The sequence below is a fragment of the Myxocyprinus asiaticus genome, chromosome 8 (assembly GCF_019703515.2).
Source record: "Myxocyprinus asiaticus isolate MX2 ecotype Aquarium Trade chromosome 8, UBuf_Myxa_2, whole genome shotgun sequence".
NCBI lineage: Eukaryota > Metazoa > Chordata > Actinopteri > Cypriniformes > Catostomidae > Myxocyprinus > Myxocyprinus asiaticus.
In genome coordinates this window covers 49,539,842-49,554,708 of record NC_059351.1, presented here as the reverse complement: position 1 = coordinate 49,554,708, position 14,867 = coordinate 49,539,842, and the positions used below count along the sequence as shown (strand labels likewise).

General features: G+C 36.7%; 2 protein-coding genes across 3 annotated transcripts; one reads left to right on the top strand and one right to left on the bottom strand.

The window, feature by feature from the left end:
- Window positions 1-319: 319 nt before the first annotated feature.
- LOC127445050 (N-acyl-aromatic-L-amino acid amidohydrolase (carboxylate-forming) B-like) lies at window positions 320-8,116 on the top strand. Its single transcript, XM_051704785.1, has 6 exons — window positions 320-2,134; window positions 4,628-4,823; window positions 4,988-5,081; window positions 5,178-5,285; window positions 6,400-6,512; window positions 7,117-8,116. The coding sequence occupies exons 1-6, from the start codon at window positions 1,899-1,901 to the stop codon at window positions 7,312-7,314; spliced, it is 945 nt and encodes a 314-aa protein (XP_051560745.1). The 5' UTR covers window positions 320-1,898; the 3' UTR covers window positions 7,315-8,116.
- Window positions 8,117-8,263: 147 nt separating this feature from the next.
- Window positions 8,264-13,837, bottom strand: LOC127445039 (claudin domain-containing protein 1-like). 2 transcript variants are annotated; one of them, XM_051704773.1, is made up of 5 exons: window positions 13,780-13,837; window positions 12,498-13,047; window positions 12,198-12,305; window positions 10,608-10,745; window positions 8,264-10,370 (listed from the first exon to the last, which is right to left on the bottom strand). In XM_051704773.1, exons 2-5 carry the CDS (start codon window positions 12,772-12,774, stop codon window positions 10,150-10,152), a joined length of 744 nt encoding a protein of 247 aa, XP_051560733.1. In that variant the 5' UTR covers window positions 12,775-13,047; window positions 13,780-13,837; the 3' UTR covers window positions 8,264-10,149. The 2 variants fall into 2 exon arrangements, with proteins under 2 accessions (XP_051560733.1, XP_051560732.1); XM_051704772.1 differs by lacking the exon at window positions 13,780-13,837 and adding an exon at window positions 13,474-13,765.
- Between the last annotated feature and the right edge of the window lie 1,030 nt (window positions 13,838-14,867).

Genomic DNA, 14,867 nt, shown 5'->3' with positions numbered 1-14,867 from the left:
ACTTTGTAGCTCCAAAAATCACATAAAGGAAACATTGAAGTAATCTATAAAAATCCAGTGGTTAAATCTCCACTTTCACTTCCAGATTCATCTTCTTCTTTTTTTTTTTTTTTTTGGCGATTCACATTCTTTGTGCTTATAACCAGCTACTGGTTGGGGCTGGTCAAAGGTGGAGATTTATAGAAAAAAATGACTTAAATATTGATCTGTTTCTCACCCACACCTATGATATCGCTTCTGACGATATTAATTTAACCACTGGAGTCTTATGGATTACTTTTATGCTGCCTTTATGTAATTTTTGGAGCTACAAAGTTCTGGTCACCATTCACTTGCATTGCATGGACCAACAGAGCTGTTTTCTTTATTATTAATACATTTTATATAATAATAACAATGTAAAAAAAATAATGATTATTATATTATATAGAAATAATAATGTAAGGGATATTTACAGCTAGTTACTGTACAATTTATATTTTTTACAGTAATATGCCTCAGCTACCAATTACAGTAATCAGTAAACTACTGTACACAACAATTGCAGTAGGTTACCGTTATCAGGTTTTTACAGTAACTAGCTGGCAACAGCGTTGCTAGTATGTCACTGTAGAAAAAAACCCGGTAAGCTCTAACAGTGTATATATTTTATGGTTCACTACCATTTATATTATTAAATTATATAAACTTGATTAACTAACCTTCTGGAATTATAAAAGTCTGCTTTTCACTTTAAAATGTTTCATTAAACACAGTAGTAACTACAAAACCCCATATGATGACTTAAAGTTCATCAAGCAATAATGAATATACATGTATAGACAATGTAAAATGTCACTCACACAAACACAAAACATGTGACCCTAAACATTAACTACATAAAATACAACACAGAACACACTGATGTACATACTGTAACTGATATTTAAAATAAGAAGAAACATAACTATTCCCTTAAAATATAATGAAATATGATGGGTCACTCTACGAGAATTCTGGGAACACCCGATTATTGATTTTTCCCCATAATTTTAACAATAGTTTACCGTAAAAAAATAAATACATGTATTCTCTTTTTTAACATAATATATATATATATATATATATTATGATTATTTTTTACAGTTAATTATATGGTAAAATCATACTTTTTACATCTAAAAAACATTAAAAAAAATTTTACAGTAGCATTTTCTACATTCTTTTACCGTTAAAATTACGGAAATTTTTTACTGTGACTGCATGCACAGCATAACATTTGCGAGGTTCTTTATGTGTCTGCCAGTGCCAAAAATATTAAAGGAATGTTCCGGTTTCAATACAAGTTAAGCTCAATCGACAGCATTTGTGGCACAGTGTTATTATCACAAAAATGAATTTCAACTCGTCCCACTTCTTTAAACAAAGCAAAGATTGAGGTTACAGTGAGGCACTTACAATGGAAGTGAATGGGGCCAATTGTTTAAGCATTTAAATTTAGAAATGTGAGGATAATTATTTTATAAAAGTTAAAAAAGTCTGTTAAAACTCGTATTATTTGAGCTGTAAAGTTGTTTAAATCATAATTTATGCAGAATTACAGGGTTTACGGTGTTGTCATCACGGCAATAAAGTTGTAAAATTGGATATAAGTTTACAAATTGGCCCCATTCACTTCCATTGTAAGTGCCTCACTTTAACCTTTTTGCTTTTTTTATTTTTTATTAATATTTTTGTGACAGTCAACATTAGGCTATGCCACAAACGCTGTTGACATACCCGGAATATTCCTTTAATGTAAATGTACTGCAAATCACCATTAAAAATAACTGACCAAGACTTATGACATAATACAGTAGTAATTATGTAAAACACACTGTTAAGGCAAAACACCATTTGCTAATTGTTTTTTGTCGTAGATGGGATCCACTTTCCTGGCAGCAGTGGGTCGTATGGCCGTATGTGGAGGTACCCATGGCAACGAGCTGTCGGGTGTGTATGTGGTGCGAGAGATGGAGAGACAGCGGAAAGTGAAGGGAGATGGTGTGTGGCCCATTCCTGTAACAACAGTGCTGTCAAACCCGCGGGCTGTGAAAGAGTGCAGAAGATACACTGATACCGACATGAACCGCTGCTTCAGTAGCGTCATACTGAGGTGAGGCACAGACCTGCAGTATAGAGAAAATCCTAATATGCTTATGAAGCTAGTCAAGAGTCACATTTCAACCCAAAATATACCTTTTTATCACATCAATCTACATTTCATACCCCATAATGACAAAGCAAAAAGCAGAGTTTTGATAACTTTGCAAATTTATTGAAAAGAAAAAACTGAAATATCACATTGACCTAAGTATTCAGACCCTTTGCTATGACACATGAAATTGAGCTCAGGTGCATCTCATTTCCCTGGATCATCTTTGAGATGTTTCTAAACTTTGATTGGATTCCACTTATGGCAAATTCCATTGATTGGACATGATTTGGAAAGGCACACACCTGTCTATATAAGGTCTCATAGCTGAAAATACATATCAGAGCAAAAACCAAGCCATGAGGTCAAAGGAACTGCCTGCAGAGATCAGAGACAGGATTGTGTTGAGGCGCATCTGGGGAAAGCTACAAAAAGGTTTTGGCTGCATTGAAGGTTCCCATGAGCACAGTGGCCTCCATAATTCTTAAATTAAAGAAGTTTGGAACAACCAGGACTCTTTCTAGAGCTGGCTGCCCGGCCAAACTGAGCAATCAAGAGAGAAGGGCCTTTGGTAAGAGAGGTGACCAAGAACCTGATGGTCACTCTGGTGGAGCTCCAGAGATCATGTGTGGAGATGGGAGAAACTTGCAGAAGGACAACCATCACTGCAACACTCCACCAATCTGGGCTTTATGGCAGAGTAGCCAGACGGAAACCTCTCCACAGTGCAAGACACAAAAAACACCTAAAGGACTCTCAGACTGTGAGAAACAAGATTCTCTGGTCTGATGAAACTAAGATTGAACTGTATGGCCTCAATTCCAAGCGCCATGTCTGGAGGAAACCAGGCACCGCTCATCACCTGCGCAATACCATCCCAACGGTGAAGCATGGTGAAGACAGCATCATGCTGTGGGGCTGTTCAGCGGCAGGGACTGGGGGACTGGTCAGGGTTGAAGGAAAGCTGAACGCAGCAAAATACAGAGATATCCTTAATGAAAACCTGGTCCAGAGCACTCAGGACCTCAGACTGGACCGAAGGTTCATCTTCCAACAGGACAATGACCCGATGCACACAGACAAGACAATGCAAGAGTGGCTTAAGGACAACTCTGTGAATGTCCTTGAGTGGCCCAGCCAGAGCCCGGGCTTCATCGAACACTTCTGGAGAGACCCGAAAATGGCTGTCCACCAACGGTCCCCATCCAACCTGTCAGAGCTTGAGAGGATCTGCAAAGCTTTTCGCATCATACCCAAAAAGACTTGAGGCTGCCAAAGGTGCTTCAACTAAGTAATGTCACTTATGTCAATGTGATATTTCAGTTTTTTTCTTTTTAATAAATTTGTAAAGTTATCAAAAATCTGGTTTTTGCTTTGTCATTATGGGGTATGGATTGTTGATTCATGTGGGAAAAAAATAATTTAAAGCATTTTAGCATAAGGCTGCAACATAACAAAATGTGAAAAAAAAATGAAGGGGTCTGAATACTGTATGAATGCGCTATATAATTTAAGAAGACAGTTCACTCAAAAATAAAAATTCTCTCATCATTTACCTGCGCTCATACCATTCCAGATGTGTATGACTTTCTTTCTTCTGCAGAACACAAATGAACATTTTTAAAAGAATATCTCAGCTCTGTTGGTCCTCACAATGCAAGTGAATGGTGACCAGAACTCAGAAGGTCCAAAAACGACATAAAGGCAGCATAAAAGTAATCCATACAACTCCAGTGTTTTAATAAATGTCTTCAGAAGTGATATGATAGATGTGGGTGAGAAATAGATCAATATTGAAGTCCTTTTTTACTATAAATCTCCACCTTTGACCTGCTCTGACCAGTAAGTGTCTGAATGTTGAGAGAGCTTTCAATTTTTGGGTGAACTATCCCTTTAAATTGAGAAGGATTTTACATCATGGTAGAATTATGCATTTGTTGTACTGACTATAATATTTTACCTTAATTAAAGAAAAAGAAAAAAATGTATTACAGCAATTTCTGAGAATCTAATTATAATCACCACTGAGAATAGAGACAATTACAAAAAAAACTCAAAAGTAGAATATCCGGACGTATTAAAGTAATGACAATAGGTGGAAGTTGTGCCTAAAGTCAATATGAAATAAAATTGACCCTATTTACTATTTACTACTTATTGTGCATAATCCATCAGTGCACATTATTCCAATTAATACGTTTTTACAAATGTACATTTTAATTCAATTATGTAAGTGAAATAGGTTGTGAGCGACATTTCGTGTTGAATTTATTTGTTAGGTAAATTATGCCACAATGCAAAATATATAAATAAATATCTTAACTGTCCTAAATTATTTAAATATAATATAGTTTCTTTTTTTTCTCTCCAGTTTGATTTTGGGTTCAAACATGGAGTGCATTTCTAAATAGGTTGATTTTATTATGTGCATCTAAAATCATCTTTCTCTTAAAGTTCTCCTATTACAGACAGCAGCCCGTATGAAGTGCGGCGAGCTCAGGAACTGAACACTATGTTGGGCCCGAAGGGGTCTGCAGATGCCATAGACATGATATGTGACCTCCATAACACCACTTCTAACATGGGCCTGACTCTCATCCATTACAACACCAATGACTGGATGACCCTGCACATCTGCAAATACTTACAGGCAAGATATTAAAAACATCAAGTGTGCTTTAGCAAGCCCCATACTGTGTCCTAAGATGTTGTTTGTGTGGATGGATAATCAACTATATGCAAAGAGCAGAATATGCTTCTATGTTTGTGTGCATGTGTGTATTGATGGTGTGTGTTGTCGTGTGCACATTTAAGACAAAGATAACCCAAGTGCCTGTGCGAGTGGTCATGCTGGATATTCCCATAAGTGATGCATATTCGTTGGAGTCTGTGTCCAAGCATGGCTTTTGTAAGTGATTGTGGTCATTTCACTCAATTTCCTTTTTGTATACTCAACCACAAATGCATGCTCAGATGGTGAGGATTAAGACTTGTGTTTCCATAGCGATAGAGGTTGGGCCGCAGCCGCATGGTGTCATCAGGGCAGACATTTATAACATCATGAAAGAGGGTGTGGACGTGACATTGGAATGGATCCGAAAATTCAACTCGGGTACTAAATATGCCTTAATTGTGTATTTTACATAATATTATATGCAGTAGTAGACCTTTACTAATTAATGGAATACTTACACCAAAAAAATTAAAATTCTGTCATTATTTATTCACCCTCATGTAGTTCCAACCATGTATGCTGCATTTAATTTTTTTCTTTGGAACATAAAAAGAGACTTTTTGAAGAATCTTCCTCACATAAAGCTTTTGTATGACTTCAGAAGACTTGGAATATACATCGAGAAAAAAGAAAAAGAAAAAAAAAAAGATTAGTTGACAACAACCGTAACGTATGAACAAGAGCGTAGGTTTTGTTTGAAAGTTGGTAGGGACATATAGCAAGGATTATATTCAAAAATTGTAAAAATGTGAGAAAGTCAGTCTGGTAATATAGGCAAAATAACATTATTACATCATATAACAAGTCAAATTTCTTAATTAATTTCTTATTTTTCTACCCCACCATATTAAATGTTAGTCTTTTTTTTTTTTTTTTTTAAGAATTTCTAAAGAAGAAACAAATTAAGAATTGACCACTACCAGCCAGGTCTCCTAAGTAACCAAATTGGCCCGGTTGCTAGGAAGGGTAGAGTCACATGGGGTAACCTCCTCGTGGTCGCGATTAGTGGTTCTCGCTCTCAGTGGGGCATGTGGTAAGTTGTGTGTGGAGCGCGGAGAGTAGCATGAGCCTCCACATGCTGTGAGTCTCTGCGGTGTCATGCACAGCGAGCCACGTGATAAGATGCGCGGATTGACGGTCTCAGAAGTGGAGGCAACTGAGACTTGTCCTCCGCCACCCGGATTGAGGTGAGTAACCGCGCCACCACGAGGACCTACTAAGCAGTGGGAATTGGGCATTCCAAATTGGGAGAAAAGGGGATAAAAAATAAAAAAATCCAAAAAAAATGTTTTCAGTATTAGCACACAAGTCGTATGGACTACTTTTATTGGAGCTTTTATACGTTTTTTTTCTTCACTTTTGGAGCCTGACAGAACTGGTGTTGCTGTGTGAAGATTTTTCCAGCTTATGGGTTTGGTATGATAAATGGGTGAGTAAATAATGACAGAATTTCCCATTTTTAACTTCTTTTTTTTAACTATTGTGTTTTCAGGAACAGTATTTGAAGGCGGGGAGATGGAAGTCTTTATGTTTCAGAGCAGTATTGATTATCCCAGAGATCCTGAGACTCAGGAGCTCAATGCTGCCATTCACCCACAACTGCAGGTGCAGATATTTGTTCTGTGTATATTATTTATATAACTCTCAGTTTGTGCCACTTTGGAAGAAATCTGCATTCCTGAGTGAGAATCTGCTCCAAATGATTCGGTACGTGAGTCATCTGTCGGAATGATTTCAACTGATCTGCAGATGAACCGATTCAGACCGTTTGCTAACCCGTTTGACCAATTTGTTGCAAAGAACCGACTCAAAAGAGCAATTCATTCATGAATCGGACATCTCCAGTTCTGATTTTAAACAGCCGACAGAAAATACCGGATAGACTATGTAACTTGTAAGTAATATTTACAAAGAACATTTTTGTTGGGGGGCAGAGTGAACAATGTATTAATCCAGTAGATCCAACTCTGAGCTGCACTGTTTCTTTAAGGGCTCGGTCAATTGATAGTCCTCAGTTGCTTCAGTATCACAGAATCCACAGAAATGTTCTTGTGAAACAAAAGGGTGACTCTCATAAAACCAGTCAAGAAATGTAATTGTCCAAAAAATGGTTCTTAAAATAGTTCTCATTTTCTTGACTTTCACCCCAAAAAAAGCTTTTTTTCTTTCCCCTGTTGTAAAGAATAAAAAAATGTGTCTTGTGTTCTAGGACAGAGATTTCTGCCTGCTCAAAAAAGGTGATCCTGTGTTTTTATCATTTTCTGGAGAAACCTTGAAGTATGAGGAGGAAGAACCACGTCATCCTTTCTTTATCAACGAATGTGCCTACTACGAAAAAGGAATTGCTTTTCACTTGGCAAAAAAGGTGATGCTGCCAATTCCAACAGTGCAAGTAAAGAAAGACTGAATGAGAGAAAATATTCCACTTATGAATTCAGCATAAATCACAGCATACAATAGTTTTAAGGGCAGGGATGCAAACTCCATGAGAGGTGAGAAAAGTGAGAAATCATAGCAGGTGTTCCATGGGTAATGTTTCAGTCGGTTTGTTATTTTCTTACATATTTAAATGAGTTAAAACTTGAAGTACCCATTTTAAGTGGTTTTAAGTAACATGTAGAAACTTGTACCAAACAATTGGACAAATTAGCTTCAAAAAAGTAGTTTGCATCCCTAAGTGATTACCAAACCATCATAAAAACAAAACAAAAAAAAAACAACAATCTGATTTGAGTCTGATGAAATCAAAAGATGGAAAACATCTCAAAAGATCTCACACACATCTCTTCTTTTTTTTAAAACTGATATCTCAGGAATACTCTGTACTGTAAACCTATATGACACAATGAATGCCTCATACTCATTTTACTCTGCTATAAAAGATGGGCAACATTGTTGTGGATGAAAAGATATTTATTGTGACCAGCAGCAAAATGTTCATTTAACAGGAACGTGTATAAACATGTCTATAAAAAAAGGCAAAACCATTGGAAGTATTTTGGACACCATCATGATGTCACAGTGGGCTGTAGATTGTGAGGTATCCTATTTTCTGTATTGCTGATATGTTATTGCCATCTCTCCCGATTGCTTTGAAAACACTGAACCTCTCAAGGGCTGTAAATTATAGGGACAAACCTATAAAACTTGATAAATATTAAAATATTACAATACACAATAAACCATGTGGGACATGCAAATCAACTTAAGCCGGGTGTACACTGTGAAATTTTTACAGTCCTTTACAACTGTTGCTTGTCAGACTGTACAATAACACCTTATGGAGATGGTCGAAAGACGTCTTACGGACAGCCCCATCTTCACAGCGAACTTGGGGTAATTGTGATACCACATGTCTCAATTTTGCATTACAAGACAACAAAATAGTGGCAAAAATCATAGTATAAATAAGTATATAAACCACAGCTTAGATGCTTTTAAATGACTAACATAACCATCAAAATAGGAAACAGCAATCTAAAAGTTACTAAACAAACGTACAGTATATGATGACATTCTCAAAGTGAAAAAAAAAAAAAGAAACAAAATGGTAAACAAAACAGCATAACCAAATGCAAAGCAAAAGAACAAATAACCACAAGTATTTCAGAAAACACACCAAGGTTAAAGTGGTTAATGCTTATAAGAGATACAAACATTCAGTCTTTTAGGCCAAGCCAACACCTTACTGCATTCTTGGGATTGCAAAACATATTCACAATTTACTACCTTCTTCATAAAAGCAATGTCATTAGCTACTACACAGGCTAATGTCAAGTGTATAAAAACAAGGAGACAAAACCAAATCTTACACCAGACGTGAATATAAAGTGAGGGCTTGGGTCATGACACAAAAATGGGTTGTGTGTCAGCTCTGATAGGGCCAGAGACAGCAGGGAAAAACAATGCTAAATGCAAAGAATACAAAACAACTAGCCATGTAATCATAAGGTAAGGATTGCAAAATAAATAGGCTTATGAACTTTTTTTGTCAACATCAAAGGCCGTGCTTCTAATCAAACTACTGGATTTTAGCGCAAATTCATCTGTCAATTGAATTTGCGAAACCAGTTAAGAACCACCGAGTTCAAGACTTCAAAAAAGTCCAGAAGAACTCGGCTGCACAATTAATAAAAAAATAACAATTGCTGCAACTAAATGTGAAGTGTCAATTCCAGCATTCCATTGGGTCTGGTCCTGTTGTGTCAGTTTTCTATTTACGTTTCTTCTATGCGCATGAATGCAATCAGAGGCATTTCAATGAAATAAATAAATAAAATACAAAATATGGCATGCAGTTGCCACACACAAAACGAGTATTTTACTGTAAATTCTACTAATGAAAATTAATAACCGTGCATACAATATCAAGGGAAATAATCGACAATTATGATTTCTGACATAATCGTGAAGCCCTTGAAGAACTATAATATGTTTATAGCTTCTTTTTTTTCGTCTGTTGATTGTAGAGCGACAGTTTAGCGGTTTATGAGCAGTTTTTCTGTTTATGGGATATACAGCTCAGAGCTTAACAGTGGTGAAAAAGGCAGTTTTATAGTAAGAAGATCCTTCATGTGTTGCAAGTATTCACAGCGGAGTGCTTTGAGTGGACGGTGCATGTGTTAAAGGAATTGTTCACTCAAAAATGAAAATTCTGTCATTATTTACTCACCCTCATGTCATTCTAAACACGTGACCTGGATAATTTAAGCTGTTATTGACTAAAAATCTTGACATCCATCTCTTCCTGGTGCATTCATGAGAGTGATGTCCTCGTAAACAAAAGCAGTCGTCACAGTGGTTCGGTAGTTCAGCTCACTTAAGTTTATCAGTGAAAAATTACTTTTACTTGGTGTAAAAATGACACCTTTACAATACTTCTATGGTGATTTTTGCATCCGCTTTGAAGGCTTGAAAAGTCCAGCCTCCATTTACAGCAATTACATTGAAAAGAGCGACTGGCGCATTCTTCAAAATTTCTCCTTTCTGGGTTTCATAAAAGTTACATCATTCAGGCATGGAACAACATGAAGGTGAGTAAATGATGACAGAATTTTCATTTTTAGTGAACTTTTCTAATAATCGAATCTACTGACATTGAGCAGTGCGATTATGCCGTCTCCTTCATAACCTTTCTAAAAGAACAGCTCGTTTGTTAGTGGTAAAGCAGTTGCTTAAGCAAACATGGTTCTTGTGAGAGTGGATAGCTGCTTGAGCAACACTATAGTCAGTCCTCTGTTGCCTAGGCAACTCTGTAGGCTGTCATTCGAGTGTAGTGTTGGCGGTGGCTCCTGGCAGCCCATATGAAGAGTGCAGCAGCCATAATCTGCAGTGGAGAAGAGACCAGCGCCAGAAACAGGGACCAGCCTGGAGAGCAGTCCATCCCCTCAGGCAGATCGGAGATTTCATGGAGCAGGTACACACCTGCGAGGAAACAGCATACTGTGGCCAGAGAACACAGGCCTGCGAACAAGCAAAACACATCAAGTCATATATTCAAATTCTTTTGTATTTATAATTTATTCAATGACCAAAAGTATCACTAAAAATGGGTTTTTATCAAATTAAAAATGGACTATTTGTGTTTCATGTATTTTTTTATGCTTATTAGTGTATTGCGTCATTAACTTAGCAACATACTAATGGGAAAACTCTATTCAAATCAACTGTCGATGGTTTAGTGCATACTCTGTGTCTTACCGGCCAGTAGATGCAGCAGCCCTACAAACAGAGTGGGTGTGATACTGCGGCAAAGGCAGGCACACACTCCGATCAATGCGCCTAGAAACACCAAACCCACTGAGACCAGCGGCAACAGGAACTGACACTTCCACAGGTCTGAGAGCAGACACAACCACAACATGCTTTGAAAGGCATTTAGAACATGCAAATGACACTGTAAAGAGCAAGAAAATGTGAACATAAAACTGTCTGGGAAACAACAAATAATTAACTAGACATTCAGAATGAACATGTGTTTGTTTATTTTTAATGTCATGCTAGCTTCCATTAGAGGCAGACCGATATATCGGTTTTACTAAATAATAGGTAAAAATATTTACTTTTTGGAAACATTGGTTATTGGCAAAAATGTATGTTGATATATATTTTTTTTATTGCTCTGTGTTTCTCTGTGGTCGGCACTGGAGGATTCTACAGTTAAAATGGCTTGTTTCTACAGTATAACAGTGGCCTCTAGAGGTGAAATAAAAATCACTGGAACCTGGTGGGGATTTGCTTTATCAAAATCTGTCATCACTGGCAATTTTCATTCATATTTTTATCCTCACTTCAGTGTATATTTTGTCATTTTTATTAGATAATGAAGTATTCTAAATAGAAGTATTGTCTCTCTCTCTCTCTCTCTCTCTATATATATACACATACACACATATATACATATACATACATACATATACACAAAACTATTCATCTGGTTAATACATGGGCTACAAAAAGCTTAATTTGGTAAATATTTAAATATAGAGCATTGCACTTTAAATTTCAGGCTTTTTTTCTTTTTTTTGTTTTTTTGCATTAAAAGTCTCATGCTATGCACCAAATATTAATTTTTTCTTGTTATTATTGACATTTAGATTGCACAGTTAAATGCATCTGGTAATTAATTCATTTTGGACTCTTGTACTCCATGTCTGCACCCATCATAGTAAGGACAATATAAATAGATTTTTAAAACTAGCGGACGATTAATTGGTTATCGGCCTTTTCACCACTTTAGTTATTGGTATCTGCAAAATCCACTATCGGTCGCGCTCTAGTTTCTGTAGCTATTTTGGTGGTGAAATCCAGGTTCAAATATAATAGGCAAAAACTATATAACATGTATAAGATCTATTTTAATAAAACTCTAAAACCTTCTCTTAACCTTTCCAAGGGCATCAGCAGAGTAAAACTATTTACTCAGAGGACTAGAAATACCACAGGCCAATAAAATCTGTTTCACAGTCAGTGAGCGCTGGTAAGAATCAACACTGAACTTTGATTTGAAGTGAAAACGTATTATCTCAGAGCTCCCGCACATTTTGAACAATGAATTTTCTGTTTTTCCTAGTCATTCATGATAATCATTTTACAGAGATTATATTTAAATTCACAATTTATCACAGATTAAATATTTTAGAGCTGAGCATACCAAGAAATACTTTGACTTTTCCAGGCCTGGATACCACAATATTAAAACTGCCATTTTTAGGTCCTCCATGACCGTGGGAACCCTGTTATGTGTGCGAGTAGGTGTGTGTACATGGTTGTTTTTGAGCCAGGACGTACAGGTGCGCAGCAGATCATCTCCGCTGTTGATATTTCCAGGGGATTTATACTTGGATTCCCACTGCTGCTGCAAAGTAAAGGCCTGGCATTTAGTCATCAGTGTTGGATCTGGAGAAGAATGGAAGTGGACAAGACAAACATTGATGTTGGCTTGACAAAATCTTGTCTAAAAGTTTACAACATTAAAGCTATATGGTTATATAGCAGAGCATTAAGCAATTATACATTACGGATTTGATAGAAAGAGCTATAGAAACATCAAGACAGCTACAAGATGGATGGACGGACAAATCTCCTTACCAGGCTCTTGGCACATTAGAATACAGCGCCACCAGAGACCCAGAGTGCCATTAAGCCTGAACAGAGCCACACTGTAGCTCCGCTCATCCATATCCTCTCCCTCAAAGTCCTGCCGAAGGTTGTGCAGATCCGAGCCGTTATTTGCATCGTTGCTGGCTGGTTGGCTGTGGTACTGGTACCAGTACGGTGTTCCCATGGCAACGGATAGATAGACACAGGCAAGTAGGCTCAGTACAGATCCGATGACCAGCGCTGTGGCATAACGGTTGTCCACCATGGTTTAGACAATGTATCGGGTAATTACCTAGATGTATGTTTTCTGCCTTCACAGGCCAACAATTTCAATGAATTCTGCTTTTAGTAGATGTGTGTAGTGACTGATGTAAAAAGAAATTACATTTCCTGTAATTTGGTGTTACACCAAGGTTGTTGTTTTTTTTTTTCTTTCATAAATGATGATTGTTCTCACGATATGACATCATCTTCATGTGATGCCCAATGCAGAAAGTCAGATCTCTTCCTCCTTGGCTCATTGGTTCTTGTGATTTACCTGAAATAGAGAAGTGTAGTTGCAGATTTGAATCAGGTTCAGCTTATGAGTCATGACACTCACTTTGTTTATGTGCAGATCTATAGTGTTATTACAAACGCGATACATACAGACAATAACTTAAACACACATGTTCTGTGATGACCATGTTTTCAATTTCTGATTGATTTTTTTTTTTAGAGATTTTATATTTTTAATTATTATTACATTTCGGACATTCTTACATGTCACCGACCCTTATACCACCTAAGAAAATTGTAAAAAATATTTTATGATAAACCCTTTAGATACAAGTATTATTCTGTAAAAAAAATAAAATAAATAAATAAAATAAAAAAATAAAAACTATGAGTCGACATCTTAAAATGTTTTTATCAGGTCAGAGCTGAATATATTTAATTAAATAGAAAACAAAAGATAACTCACGCAGCATTTCAATGAAGAACATTTCCTGTTACTTACAAAACATAATATAATTCAGAGATATGTAACAGACACAATATTTTAATGCTCAATATATCGCATGAGAACATTAAAGTTGGTGTTTGACGTTGACTAGCATGAAAAACCTAACAGGCTAGTGTTTGTTTTTATCGGCATACTCGAGAATTTCATCTTTGAGTGTCCTGTTGTGCGTATAATGCTAAAACATCTACGACATAACAAAAACATCAGAAATATCTGCTTGTTTGAAGCAAATAAAAGGTGTTTGCTGCCATATACGTCACTTACCATAATGTACAAATCCCTCGCGCAGACGACGATGACTCCATTTCCGGTTAGGAATGCGTGTGCGCGCGCACATCGCAACCTGAATCCGAGCGGGCACGAGGAGTGCAAGTGAGTTAGTGTCATCATCATCATGTCAAAATCATATTTTTATGAATTCTTTGATATTTTGTGGTATTAGCTGGTTTATCTCCCTCAAACACTTTCCACCCCGTTTGTTGAAATTACATAAATCGGTTTAATAAATGGTGGCAAAAAAAAAAATAAAAAAGAAAAGAAAAAGGGAGAATGTACACTTGCGGCCAAAAGTTTGGAATAATGTACAGATGTTGCAGTTTCAGAAGGAAATTGGTTCTTTAATTCACCAAAGTGGCATTCAACTGATCACAAAATATAGTCAGGACATCACTGATGTAAAAAACAGCACCATCACTATTTGAAAAAAGTCTTTTTTGATCAAATCTAGACAGCAGCCATCACTCCAACACCTTATCCTTGAGTAATCATGCTAAATTGCTAATATGGTACTTGAAAATCACTTGCCATTATATCAAACACAGTTGAAAGCTATTTGGTTCATTAAATGAAGCTTAACATTGTCTTTGTGTTTGTTTTTGAGTTGCCACAGTATGCAATAGACTGGCATGTCTTAAGGTCAATATTAGGTCAAAAATGGCAAAAAAGAAACAGCTTTCTCTAGAAACTCATCAGTCAATCATTGTTTTGAGGAATGAAGGCTATACAATGCTTGAAATTGCCAAATAAAATGAAGATTTCATACAAAGGTGTACACTACAGTCTTCAAAGACAAAGGACAACTGCCTCTAACAAGGACAGAAAGAGATGTGGAAGACCAGATGTACAACTAAACAAGAGGATAAGTACATCAGAGTCTCTAGTTTGAGAAATAGACGCCTCACATGTCCTCAGCTGACAGCTTCATTGAATTCTACCCGCTCAACACCAGTTTCATGTACAACAGTAAAGAGAAGACTCAGGGGTGCAGGCCTTATGGGAAGAATTGCAAAGAAAAAGCCACTTTTGAAACAGGAAAACAAAAAGAAAAGGTTAGAGTGGGCAAAGAAACACAG